Source organism: Vitis riparia, chromosome 11, assembly GCF_004353265.1.
Source record: "Vitis riparia cultivar Riparia Gloire de Montpellier isolate 1030 chromosome 11, EGFV_Vit.rip_1.0, whole genome shotgun sequence".
In the NCBI taxonomy this organism is placed as follows: Eukaryota; Viridiplantae; Streptophyta; class Magnoliopsida; order Vitales; family Vitaceae; genus Vitis; species Vitis riparia.
The window spans coordinates 3,172,403-3,187,450 of record NC_048441.1 but is presented as its reverse complement, the minus strand read 5'-3'; the positions used below and the strand labels follow the sequence as shown (position 1 = coordinate 3,187,450).

Sequence of the window (15,048 nt, the reverse complement as noted above, 5' to 3'; positions counted from 1 at the left end):
GAAGTAATTACGTTATCTAAAGCTACCTACATTGATAAGTTTTTAATCAAATGTGTAATTTAGAGATTCCAAGACGAGTTTGTTGCCCTTCAAGTATGAAGTTCCCCTTTCTCAATTATGAGATGTCTAGGGAGAAGGATTGCATAAAAGTGGTATTCTATGCCTCTATAATAGGTAGCCTTGTACATGTCATGCTCTATACTAGACAAAATATTTTCTTTGTTGTAGGGATGGTGAGTAGATATTAGTCCAATCTAGGACCAAAGCATTGGATAGACGTCAAGCATATAAACAAATATTGTGGGAGGGTGAGAGATTATTTGCTTGTGTAACATTATAGTAAGTTGATACCCCTTAGGTACACGAATTAAAACTATCAGTTTGATAAATACTCTCGTAGGTTTACCTATGGATATGTGTTCACTATAGGTGGCATTTGTTGTTGCTTCTAAAGCAACAAAGGAAGTCGTTTTACTTAAGAAGTTTCTTATCGGACTAGGGTATTTCTTTGGTTGCACCACTCATGATCCTCTTTTGTGATAATAATGAGTTGGTCACATAATCTAAAAAACCAAAGAACCCCCAAAAGAGAAGTCTCATAAAGAGGAAGTATCATCTTATTCATGAGATAGTTCATAGAGGTGATGTGACTATGGAACAAATTCTTTTTGCAGTACCTAGTATGCTTTAAGAGCTAATGGGAGATTGTTATGATAAAGCCTTTAAACTCATGATATGATGAAACAAAATAAAATTACAATAATATATTATTATGATTTAAGTTTCTACTATTCTTTTCATGTTTATATTAATATTTATTTGAGCATTTAGGTCTTTCTCACTTGTATTATATAGAAATCAGATCCATTTGGAATTTCACAATCCAAGTCATGGGTTCCTTACAAGTTAATGAATTATACATAGTTGATTCATGAACTTAGATAATCTATTTAAGGTTGTAATGCACTACCTCTTAATTGGAGGAATGATTTATCTTGGTCATCTAGATGAGTTTCCTATGATGAGTGTACTAATATGTATGGTTACATATTACACACGATTTATGGTGAATCATGACATTGACTATCTAGTAACCATGATTTCACCTAGTTAATATGTTGTATGAACTCTCAACCTTGAGAGAATATTGAATTAATGTTAAGGTCTTCAATGGTTTTAACTTATAGGTGAGGTCCTAAGGTAGTCATACATTCCTTATAAGTTTGGTCATTGTTGATTAAGGCAGGTGGGAATAAGTATTCATAATAATGATAATATGGTATCTAATGGAATTAAGACAATGTGTCCCCTTAGATAATCTTAAAGACACATGACCATGAAATTTGTGTTGCCATAACAATTCTTTGAGTGGGATTTAACATACGTCTTATATGGATTAGAGTATGTTAATTGATCATAAAATAAGAAGATTTGAAATTTAAAGATGGTAGAGGTAATATTGAGAGGTTGATAGTGTCTACCTCATTTGATTACATACACCAGTTCATAGAGACCTTGCATGTGATGGCTAGTAAGTTATGAACTCAAGAAATTGATGAAATTGGATATAATCAATTTTCATTTCAATATAATTTCATAGGGTACTAGATTATAATTGACTCTTTTTATTGGAATGTTGAGTCAACTTTAAAATTGGATTATAAGGGAGTCAATATTTTCCTATAAACCTCATATTCTTTGTTGACATAAAGTTTTGAGGAGCTATAGAGAATTTTTCATTTTTGTGCATAGAGCGTTTTGTTAAAAACATAAGATTTCACAAAAAAAAAAAAATGATTAATTGTTTTAGGTTTTTGTAAATTAAGCTAATTAATTACTAAGAGCCTATTCTGACTAATTAATTAATTATGACCTAGTAAGATAGGTTAAGTGATCCAAACCCATCTTGAACTTAAGTCACTTAAACCCACGAAAGAGTCTATATAATCTCCTTAGGTTTTAGACTTAGACTCATAGCTATCAAACTAATAGTTTTCTAGAAATCTTAGCCACATTCTCTCTATCCCCTCAAGGTGTGTAGTCACTCTATACGAGTGCCAAGGATCAAAGAATGATTGATCAAGTGGAAGATCATCTAGGATTTTCAAGATCTCTTATATGAAAGGATTTATGTTTGGGAACAATCAAACCCTAGGTATAATTTCTAATATGCCCTATAAGGCCAAAAGTTTCTATTTTAAATGCTTCCATTACACTTAAGATTTTAGATGCATGCCCCCTAATATTAGATCTAAAAAAAAAATCATCAAACATTTAACAATTATATATAAGTCTTAGAATGTCAATCTAGTTTAGTTTTTATCGATTGTCAAATAAAGAAACTAAATACCAAGCTAATAAAGTAAATTTTCAAAATTTTCAAATCGAACCGACTTTTATGGTTATTAAAAACTCAACTAATATGATCAATTTTGGTTAGTTATGTTGAGAGCCCTAGATTACTCCGTTTTTAGGCTCTAAATCTCGTAAGGTGCATACATTTATCTCTATCGCAACGAAATAAAATGACAATAAAAACCATTATTAACTATAGATCTAATGATATAGTACTCATACTTGGATCTAGATGTTCCCAAATCAATTCCTTGCAATTAAAAAACTTGTTTGAATAGTTTGAAGTCTCATTCACTTAAGATTTTCCATCCGATAATTTGAAACTATAATCTTAGCACCCCAAAGTGTGGGTTTTGAAATAGTGGAAACCTAGACTCATCTCTTTCTAGAGGTGGAAGACAATTGTCTAACACCATAGAAACCTTAACCCATAATGGGTATTTATAGGGTTCTCTTATTAGGCCTAAGTGACTTGAGTCCACCAAGACTTTGGTTACTTAATCTATCCTAAAATGAGTTTTAATTGATTAATTAACTCAATAGAATTGTCTAATTAATCAATTAGTTCAATCTAAAGACCTTATTCACTATCTCCTATACTACCTTATGTAATTACCAAAACTTTTTTTGCACAAGAGTGAGCCTAAAGTTAATCCAACCCTTATAAACTATGTCAATATGGTAAATGAGCTCAAAGAAGGGACCACTAGGACCCATAAGAGTATTGAATCCTTCATAATCTAATTCTAGAGTTGATTCAACATCTCGCTATAGAAAATCAATTACACTCCAGCACCCTATGTAAATAACAATCATACAAAGTTCGGGTTTATGACCTACTATCTACTGCATACAGACTTTTCATGAACTGGTGTCCATAATCTAATAAGATAATATTATCACTTATTAAGATTACCTACCAAATCCTTGAGTTATAAATCTTATTTATTATGTAATCAATTGAAAAACTCTAGCTCCAAGGAGCATATGTCAAATTCTACTAAAGGAATTACTACAACCATAAATTTCATGATTACATGTTCTTTGACCTAAGAGGATACACTGTCTCAATCCTATGAGATATCATGGTGTCTCTATTGAAAATACCTATTACCACCAGCCTCTATCAATAATGACTTAGTCCATATGAATATATGACCACTTTAGGGTCTTACCCATATGTCAAAATCTCTTGTTGATTTTGACATGGGCTCAATGTCCTCTTAAGGTTAAAAGTCCATACAATATGGTAACTTAATAAATTATGACAATCAATACCCTTACGTCATGATTCATTGTAGGTCTTGTCTAGTGTGTATCACATATAGTAGTGCACTCATCATGAGAAACTTATTTTGATGACCAAGATAAGTCATCTCTCTAATAAGGAGGTAATGTATTACAATCTCTACTGGATTGCCTAAATCCATGAAATGATTATGGACAACTTATCTACTTACAAAGAATCCTTAACTTGTATTTTATATGTAACTCTTAATACACCCAAGTCATGTATAATGTAAGATATAGGGGCTGAATACTCAAATTAATGTCAATGCATACAAAGAATAACAAGAGAACAATCAAGTCTAACTTTATGACATCGTGTTTTGCTTTTAAGGGCTTAAGCCCAACAGTTTGGATCAATTGTTTAGTTTGTTTGGTTTTAATTACACCATTGCTAGTTACCATCCTTTTATTTGTGCAAATTAACTTGCTTAGAGGAAGAATTTCAAAGTAACAATTGGTATTGAATAAGAGTTTCCAAAAGCTAATTCTCAAGTCATTTCACCATCGCTTATGGTCATACAGATGATGTGAGGGGTGATGTCTACTAAAAATTAAGTTGATTGGAGGAAAAGATTACTTCTCCAAGTTCTGGAGTGATTTGTGCACAAAACAAGACTTAATGGACTCATTTTCAAATGTTTCTTACGTATGCGCAATTGTAGAGCTTATTGTGCTAAAGGCTTAAAGATTATTTAAGAATCATTTTTAACTATTCCACATACAATACAAGAAGTTTGAAGCCTTTAAATAGGAGTTGGAAGCAAACTCGTTGTTAAACACAACTTAGGATAACTGATCAACCAACTAGTCAAATCAACTACTAACTGTTAGGCTTTTAATGTGCTAACAAGTGACTGCTAAGTCACATAAGCTCATCTAGTTGAGCACTTGATTGATCATTTCTCAATTGGTTAAGGTTTCCATCTCAACTAGCTAAAGCAAGCTTCCACCAATTGGTGAATGGTAACCAGTTCAATCGGTTCCCCAATTGGTTCAACTAGTTGGTTGAGTGAACAACAATCTTGTTAGTTGATTTGGTTAAACATATATAAATATGTGGGAAATTGATACTCAAGCGATCTTTAACGATATAGTCTATGAAAACTTAAGATTGAAAAACCTTTTTGAATGATGAAATACATGTCAAAACATGAGTTTTTATTATTGAAAATCAATCTCATCTTTCATAAATATTAATGAAAATGCATAAATGATCTTTATAGTTTTTGCAATTTTTGCATATTTAACGCAAAATCCTTGGGAAACATAGCAAGATAAACTACTTATAATTTTGAAAACTTTTTAACCATGAATAACACTAATCAATGATGGTTTTCATTTAGAATAATTCTCCATCCAATTTATAAAATAATAAAATTGAAACAGTACTTGAATGATATAAGGTGTTCCAATGAAAATGTACTGCAATATGAACCTAATACAACAACAACCATACGAAGAGATCCTAAAAAAGGAAAAAGCACCTTGGAATACTATCTTTTTGTTGTCTTATCTTTATTCTTGATTTTCTTTTGATTAGAAGTTTTCTTAATTTCCTTTTTGAAAATATTTCTTTGCCTAATTACACTTTAAATATAATTATTTGTTTCAAATCTTATTTTGTCATCATTAAAATTAAGATTAACTTAACACTCATCAAAACATATATGACTTTCGTTGTACATAGCATTGATAAGGCTTTTCATTTGCACAACAAACATATGGATTTAGTTGTGCATGGATGTGAGTTTGACGATGTTGTGCACAATAAACCTGTGAGAAGGTTGTTTTCTTTACATGTGTACAACTCTGTATATGTGCATAGTAAACCTATGAGCTTGATAATGTTGTGTGTGACTTTGTATCAAGTGTTACTTTTTTACATTTCTTCATTTTTTTTTTCTTAGTTTTCTCTTACAAACTTCCTCTAAACCTCCACAACACTTTAATGAAGGTTTCTTCATTCCTAAATTGCTTAAACAATCCTTAAAAATACATAGAAACAAATCAAATCCAAAATTTAAGGGCTAACAATAACTTTAGGTATTAGGTTAGTGTTTAAGTGATCAAACACACTCAAATAAGTTCAAATGACCTCATTAAAGTACTAAGTTTGAGTTCTCATCAATTAGTAGCACAAGATTTCTCATAGAAACTTAAGTATTTATTGTGAAAAAACATATTTTCTTGTCATGACATAACCACATTTTAATTAGTTTAACAATCTTAAGAGGATTGTATATATGTCTCATGAATATTTTTATAACATATTTCCCTAGAATTATATATAAATAAAAATTTCTAAAAGATTTAAAATGCATGAAGAAAATAATTAAAACTTCATAAAATATACTCAATTAAGCTATAATGATCATTGTATAGATTAAAGCAATTTAGACGCATGTACTACAATCACCTTAGTGTATACCTACTAAAAGAAGAGCATATAAATAATCTTGTGTCAATGAGTTTTTACTAAGAAATCAAAATCCATATTTAAAATTATTAAAATATATGTTGACTAACTTAAATTTTGTTGGGACTCTTAAAGGGCTTACAAGAATAACAAATTATATGAAAAAAGAATTTGACATGAAAGATGTCGGAAAAACAAAACTTTAACTTGGTGTGTAAATCAAGTATTTTCTAAATAAAGTTTTAATATATCAATCAACATACAAATTTTTTTTAAGTGTTTTTATATAAATCAAGTACATCATTTTGACCTTTTAAATGTTTGTTTGATAAAAACTCATTCCATTCTTACAAAATTGAAGAAAAATTACTTGATCATAAAGTATCATATATTATTGTTATTAACACACTTATGTATTTTACCAATTGTACACATCTAAAAATTGTTTTTTATTTTTTATTTTTTATCAATTTATTAGAAAAATATAGTTTTAAACCAACCTGGAGACATTGGAATTGTATTAAATACATATTACATTATCTTCATTAAAAAAATAATATCTTGTGAATTATACATGTCTAAGGGCTGTTTTTTTTTTTTTGTCGATTTAACCTAAAGACACTAAAATGATATCAAATGCAAATTGTGATATTTTCAAGGAAGAATTAATATGAGTTTATTTTACTCAAGAAAATCAAACTACAATTGCTTGGATTATTGGATCAAGATACCTTTAAGACTTCCATAAAGTCAAGTCACAAATATAGTATGTGTTTTACTTATAATGGTATTACAATATCGTAGAGATTTGTTAAACAAACAATGGTAGCTACATTTTCAAATCATTTAGAAATATTGAAACATTTATATTAAAAAATCACATGGACTATCCTTTATCAAAGGTAACTCAATAATATTGGTGAAGATAATGATGCATGCATTGCATAAATAGAATGAGATTATATTAAAGGTGTGTTTGGTACGCGAGAATGAAGAGTGGGAATACACATCTCATTCATTCCCATGTTTTGATAACTTAAATGATGATATGAATAAAGTCAAAAGTGATTCCAATTGAGATTTCATTTCATTCCAATTATGAAGTATTTCGATTCCCTAATGCAAATTATTTTTAAAAATAATTTTTTATTTTGATTTTGTAAAAAGCACAAATTGTGAATTCAATTTATATAATGTAAATTGAATTTAATTCACAACTTATTAAAGATAAAAACAAATTTTAATTATAAATAAATTTAAAATAAATATTTTTAATAAAATATGAATATTAATAATATAATAATATCATAAATTATATTTTTTAAATAAATATTATAATAATATAGATATTAAAATTAATTGATTTATTTTTTAAAAAATAAAGAATAATTATTCAAAGTAATAATTGCTAATACTATTCAATTTTAATAGACTATAGAAACAAATAAAATTTACTTTTTAAGGTATAAATGAGTCTATTTTTTATTATATGCATATATTTATTACTCAATTACAAAGATGATATTTTGAATTATTTTATTTATTTATTTATATATATATATATATATATATATTGGTTTAATATTCTTAGATGGTTTTAAATTCAAGGGTCTCCAAAAAGCCCGCGGCCCGGCCCGACACTTAATATATATATATATATATATATATATATATATATATAAATATTCAAGAAATAGAAAATGCTACATTAATAAAAATATTCATTACTAATTATTTTATTCATTGAATGTATACGTTACATTTGAAAATGTGGGAAAAGTTTACATCACTACAAAATAAATACATCCCAACTAGGTTGACACCTACTTATTTGTCAATCATTTGTACTTTTCAACCACAAAAATAAAAATAAAAATATGACATACATTTAGTAAAATATTTTAATCATTATCTCTTGGCGGTGATGGCGAACTATCGCAAATCCATGAAGATCTTGATGATTTTAGTTTTTCCATATCGACAAGCATATTTTCTTCTTGAATAGAATCAAATATCATTTTATTTGCTATTGCCCAGTCTTTCACACATATATTTGCTTCAATAGAATCTGGCGCTAAGCTGCATTGTTTATCACTAACTACTCTTCCACTTGCACTAAAAGCAGCTTCTGATGCAACTGTACTCACAGGAACTGTTAGTACATCACGAGCAATGATAGAAAGTACATGATATTTGTGTTGTTGTGATTTCCACCATATTAAAATATCAAAATCTTCATCATCTTCAAATGAAATTAAATCAATATTAAGATATCTATCTAAATCAGTTGTGTTGCTTGGAGAACTATTTGTTGTCTTCTTTCGACTTTTTAACATTTCTAGAGCTCCTTTATAAAAAGATGAAGAACTTGTAGATGTAGGTGGTAATTTAATAGAACTAATATCATCATCATATTTTTCTTTATAATAGTTATATAAATTATATAATAATGAATTTATTTCATTTTTTAATTTCTTCAATTTTTATTTGGTCATTAAAATAAATAATTGTTAACCATTCATCCAAAGCTTCAAATTTCAATCTAGGGTCCACAATTAAACCAAGATAAAAAATTAAAGGTATTTCTCCCCAATATTTTCTAAATTTTTCTATCATTGCAAATATTGCATCATTAAATATATCCAAATTTAAATATTTTTGAAGTACAATAAAAATATTAGTTATTTGCATGACAACTCGGTTTGAAGATGGATAATATATACCACAAAATTTTTTTGTTGAAGTATCAAACACTTCAAAAAGATCTCTTAAAAGATCTGCAATATGTCAATCATAATCATTTAATACATCAATATCTACTTCACAATCATTGTTAATTAATTGTATTTCATATAGTTCTATTACTTTTCTATATTTTGTAATAGTTTGTAAAAGTTTATAAGTGGAATTCCATCTAGTGGGTATATCCAAATTTATATTTCTTTTTTTCATATTTAATATTTTGCAACAATAAAAAAATAATTCATGTTTTGCTTGAGAACTATTAAGACCCGCAGCAATGCCTCTAATTTTTTATAATGTATCATCAACGTGTTTTAATCCATCTTTTACAATTAAATTTAAAATATGTGCACAACAACGCACATGAAATATTTTACATTGATCTTCTTTTATTTGCCAATATCGTTTTAATCCAGATACTGCTGTATCATTATTAGAAGCATTATCTAATGTTATTGTAAATATTTTATCACGAATGCCAAAATCTATAATTTCATCATTTATTAAAGATGCTATATTTTTACCATTATGTGGAGCATTTATTATTTTAAATGAAATAATTCTTTTATTTAATTTCCATTCATTATCAATATAATGAGCAGTTATACATAAAAAAACCACTATGAGTTAAAGATGTCCAAATATTAGATGTTAAACAAATTCTTCCTTCAAAATTTGCAATTTTTTTTTTTAAATTTTCTTTTCATGTTTCAAAATTTTTTATAAGAATTCTTTTAACTGTATTTCTAGAGCAACCTTGAAACTGAGGATTAACAGCTTGTTGCATTGTTCCCGTAAAATCATGAGTTTCCATGAAATTGAAAGGTTGTTCTGCTCTTATCATATAACCAATCATTTCTTCACGACAATAAGATTCATCATAAGAAAATGTTTTTAAATTTCCACTTTCATCTTTACCTAATTGCATATAATTTCTAATATCTACATTATTTTTAGTTTTACAATTTTCATGATGCCTTTTTAAATGACTTGTTGTACTTGTATTTGAGCCACCACTAAGAAGTTTGTTACAAATTTTACATTTTGCTTTTATTTCTTTTTTATTATTTTCTAAATTTATTTCTATTCTATCAAAAAAATTCTATATATTTGAAGTAAATTTTTTGCTATCACATGCATTAGATGAAGAACAAGAACCACTTGCCATAATTATAATTATTGATAAAATATTATGCTAAAAATAATAAATGTAAAATTAAAATGTTACAAATAAATAAAAGTAAATGTGAAGTATGTTACTAAATTGGAGAACTGAAGCAGAAATTCCTTCAAATTTGAACTCTTTGAACCACCAATGCTTGTTTTTCACTACCAATAATATTGAATAATTTGAGACAAAATGCAATAATCGGAAATATTGTGGAATGGGAGAGAGCTTAAGGGTTGAGAAAATAGAAAAAAATTGAGGGTATTTAATATTTATAGGGATTTAAATATTAAGATTTAATTTAATTTTTTTTTTTTAATCAAGACCGTTCAACGGTCATAATATTGAATTGAGTGGCAGGCATGTTCAACGGTCATCTGAGTCATGTGATCGTTGAATAGTCAACTCACTTTTATTTTTTTTCAAAAATCATACAACATTTCTAATATATATATAACTAATGCAAAATAGTTACATAAAAGAGGGCTAGCTCAGTTGGTGGCTAGCTCCCTTATGGATCCATAAGGGAAGGGGTTCAAATTTGGAACCCCTTCCCTTCAAAACTGAAAACTATTTTAATTTTTACCCGGCCCGGCCCATTGACCAGTCAATAGGCTCAGTGGCCCGCCATGGGCTTTACTTCTTCGCCCGGGTCGGCCCGTTGGAGACCCTTAGTTTTAATACCTAAATTAGGAAAATAAAAATAAAAAATCAGTAACATGGTACTTAAAGTGTGCTAAGATGCATGTTAGCATAGCCCAATCATTTTTCACTCCGATTTTCCATTTCTTCGGTGGCTAAAAGTTAGGGTTTGCGTTAGGGTTTCACAGAACCTCGAATCTTATCTGCAAAGGAACAATGGCAATGAGGAACTTCTACAACGAGATCAGAGGCTTGAAGGTGAAGGAACTCCCTGCACACGTCAAGCCCATGTTCACAATCGACTACATCAAGAAATCGATCAACAAAGGGTTGGATAACTACCATGCCAAGTACATCCAGACTAGCTCCATTGACCCTCTCTTGCATATCTGCTACGGTGGCATAATCTTCTCCTACCTCGTCGCTCTTCCCGAGGAACGCCGCCATCTCGAGCATCAGCAGCACGCCAAAGAGCACGGCGGATCCGGACATTGATCTGATCTGGTGTGGGTTCAGGTACGGGGGATTTTCGAAATTTGGGGGATTTGTTTGGGTTCGATTTCAGCAGCACGCCAATGTTTGTTTGTGTGATTTGAAGCGTTTATTGATGGGTCGAGACCGGTTTTCGTCTTTTTTTTTTTTCCTGATTTGGTTGATGAGTTCTGGGTTTTTCATTATTTTGACGGAAAAGAAACTCGAGGAAAGAAATATGTTCTTTCTTATCATAATTGTGTGAATTTTTTTCATGGGTCAGAGATGGATTTGGTGCTTGTTGATTTGATTAGTGGGGTGATGGTTTTTTAGTGCTTTTATTGTTTTTGGTGGAGAGAAATGAAAAAAACAAATGTCTTTATGCTGATCATCGTTGCATTGTAATGTCTTTTCATGGGCTGAAGATGATTTTGGTGTTTGCTAATTTAATTATTGGGTATTGGTATTTTGGTGTGTTCATTGATGTTGGTGGAAAGGAAAATCAGGAAAAGAGATGTACTCCTGCTGATCATTACTGTTTTATAATGGTTTTTCATGGGTGGAAACTGGTTTGGTGTTTGTTTATTTGATTAGTGGGTATTGGTACTTTTCTGTTTCACTGATTTTGGTGGAAAGGAAAACCTGGAAGAAATGTGTTTGCGTTGGCTATCATTGAATTGCAAATTTATTAGGATCTTTTGTATCATTGAAAAATAATGAGGGATGAAAGGAAAACGCTGAAATTAGCTTGAGAAAAGAATCCATTCTTCTGGAATTTTTAGCATTTTTCCTAATTTTCCTTGTTCTTGGAGATTTAAATGGAGCTTTAAGCCATATAATGAAGAGTTTGCACAACATAGTTTATTGAAAGTGCTGGAAAAGGGAATTTCAAATATAAAAATGGAAGCTGATTTCTGTCATTTCCAAAAATTAGAGAATTATCATCAACTATGTGCTTATGGAGTTGCAAAGTAAGAAGAGTGGTAATTAAGGATTTTCAGTTACAATTTTTTTTTTTTAAATCAGAAAGAAAAACATTTTCATCAATAGAGTAAACTAGAGAAGGATGATAAATCCTTCCCTAAATACAAAACCTGATCAAAACAAAGTAAAAGAAAAATAAACCAGAAGTAGATTTTTAGTTACATTTTCTGGGAATGATTTTTCTAAAATGCCTAATGGAAGGTTTCTATTAAGCAAGCAGTTAACTATAGGCATCACTTATATTGTTAAAATAAGTTTCACTAGACTAATCTCCTCAAAATATGTTTCACTAGACTAAAGTAGAGTTTGATTTTACTACTTTAATTTGTGGATTTTGTTGGTGTAAATGTGTGTTGAATAGACTAGATCGTGGTGCGGAAGATGAACAGTAATTTGGTTGAGTTTACGCATGGCATACTTAGATGTCTCTGTGGAAACTGAATGGTTCTATTCTGTCCATTACTCAAATTGGGGGTCCATCAATTTTTGTAAATGGTTAGGCTAGATTATACTTAGTCCTTCTGGCTTGGCATTTATAATTTCATATAATATAACTTAATAAAAAAATTAACATGCACAACTATGAAATGTTAACATTTGCTATTGAGTTGGAGTTTATATTTTGCTAGTAAACCCACTATCAAATCATTAAGGTGTATGCATTTTTCAGAAACATATTTCCTATATTTTTCTTTGTTTGCTCTTCTATGATATAAACATTTTCTTTTCTTTTGCTAAATTCTAGTTCTTAGCTCCAGCAGTAACTTTTTCCTAATGCATCAATTATCGAATGATATGTTTATGAAGCACATGTCTTGCATTTAATTGTCTACTTCATGTACTTATCCTACTTGTTTGCTTCTTCCCTGCTTCTGGCCATTTTAAGTGTTCTCACTTCTTGCTCACACTGTTTGAAATGGTAACCATGGGTAAGAGCCTTGGTCTTATGGACTTGTTAATTGCTTTCTTGGTCATGAAACCATAGGTGGAAAACAGTTCAGAAAGTTAAGCACAAGGCAGATGAAAATGTAGACAATCATGGGGTTTGTAATGAATTCTTGTCCTTGAAGAGGGGATGTGGGTGTTGAACTGACGTGCTTGTTTTTTGTGTTGTTTAACTCTGTTACATATTTGTCCTCATGCTTTTTTTAATTAGAGACAAATGTTTTGTCTTTCATGTAATTGGATTTTGAATTTCTCTAAATGGAGATAAAAGTTGCCTATTTTGAAGGCAGACTAGATGAATAAATCTTTATGGCTTAAATCCTGTTTTCTGTTTGTCAAGGGGACATGACTGAAATTTCAGGTCCAAACAATTCATTTATGACCTAACCAATGATCTCAGTTTCGGCACCAGCCACACCACAAATTCCATAGAACTATTATTTATTATTACTGTTTTTGTTGTCATTGTTCTAATTGGGTGTGATAATTATTAGTATGGGTCTCAGCACCACTATAACACTTGTGTGGTTGTTGTAATTTGTGTTAGAAATATAGTATTGGTTTGAGCACCACTATTGCGTGTGTGCATGCGCATTTCAGCCTCAGCACCATTGTGCTGTGTGTCTTAATAACTATTTGTGTTGGTCTCTCAGCACCACTGTTGTTTGTGTGCTTGCATTGCATTTGAACTCAATGTTCAGTATTTTTAGCCATGTAAAATAGGAGTTCGAGGTGGAAAGGTTTACTTTGGAATTTTGAGCCAAAATTTTTAGAGCAGTTGGATGCTGATGATTTTGTGAAAGCTAGAGTTATCGGCTCCTCAGTTGTTTGTGGCACTTCTCCATTAAAAATGGGGAAAAAAAGATAACCACATTTGGCTTAGGAAAGTGCATCTAAAATATAAATGGCTGTACATTTTTTTTGTTAGTTATCAGAAGTGTGCTAAAATCCATTAATCAGATGATTATGAATGAAATGAAGATTTCTAACATTTAGACATGTTTGCGGCTTATAGAAATAAGAGGTTTTGTGGAAATGATTAAATTCATCAGATTTACATTCAATTATGGCACTGGCCAGGAGATTTGTGGCTTAAGTTTCTGAAGAGACAAGTGCCTAACCTCTAAAATTTAACCTGGACCAACAGGCTGTAGATTAGTCACTATCCCGGGGGTGCCTTGAAGGGCTTTAGGAGTGAGAAGTCTGGAGTCCAGTTGTTTGGGGGGGTGGGGGGAATGCGACTCAGTTTTTTAACAAAGGTTGAGCCTCTGGTAAGGATGATTATGATGGTAGCAATATATTTTTCCTTCAGAAGAAATCTAGCTGTAGCTGCTAATCTTTGTACTAGGTTTATGTGTTCACCTCAAGATTAGTTGACTCTATAGCACATCAAGGTTTTAAACTCAAGAAGCAATTGATTATATTATGTTGATCTTATAATCAACTTTTTCTGTTGTACAATTTGGTTCTCTAGTCTTGATAATATTTAATAATTCATCCTTTTTAGCAGGTTGGTATTATAATTCTTGTATTGGTGTCACCTTTTTCATGGTTTTTTTAAAGTAATTATACTTCTATTATATTAAACTTTTGCCAATGTTTAATATGACCTGGTTATAACTTAATTGGGTTTTTCCATTGTCTCTGTTTTTGCAGAAATAATGAGCCTCCTGGAGATCGGTTTGGTGACAATTGGTGTTCTTTTTGTTTTCTGGTTTTAATCTCTAGATACTATGGACAGGAAGATGCCTTGTGTTGTTTAACACATGGCAGCAATCGATGATGGAATAAAGCCCTGGGTCACCATGAGCATTGTACCTTTTTTTTCCTTTATGATACTGCTGTCCAATGATTGGCAACAGGAAAAGACCGTTTGTTTTATTTGAATTCTAAGTTCTGCTGATGAATGAAGATGTCATATTCACATGAAATTTGTAGGCTTCTGATATGGGTCTGAACCTGAATTGCCCTGGATTTCGTACTGTACTTGCTTTGATGGAGCGTGCTCGATACTCAATATCTTAGTACTAGGTCA

At 30.3% G+C, this 15,048-nt stretch overlaps 1 protein-coding gene across 1 annotated transcript; it reads left to right on the top strand.

Moving 5' to 3' along the window:
* The first annotated feature begins 10,728 nt into the window (after nucleotides 1–10,728).
* Nucleotides 10,729–14,944, top strand: LOC117925064. Its single transcript, XM_034843884.1, has 2 exons — nucleotides 10,729–11,129; nucleotides 14,670–14,944. The coding sequence occupies exon 1, from the start codon at nucleotides 10,830–10,832 to the stop codon at nucleotides 11,106–11,108; it is 279 nt and encodes a 92-aa protein (XP_034699775.1). The 5' UTR covers nucleotides 10,729–10,829; the 3' UTR covers nucleotides 11,109–11,129; nucleotides 14,670–14,944.
* Nucleotides 14,945–15,048: the final 104 nt, after the last annotated feature.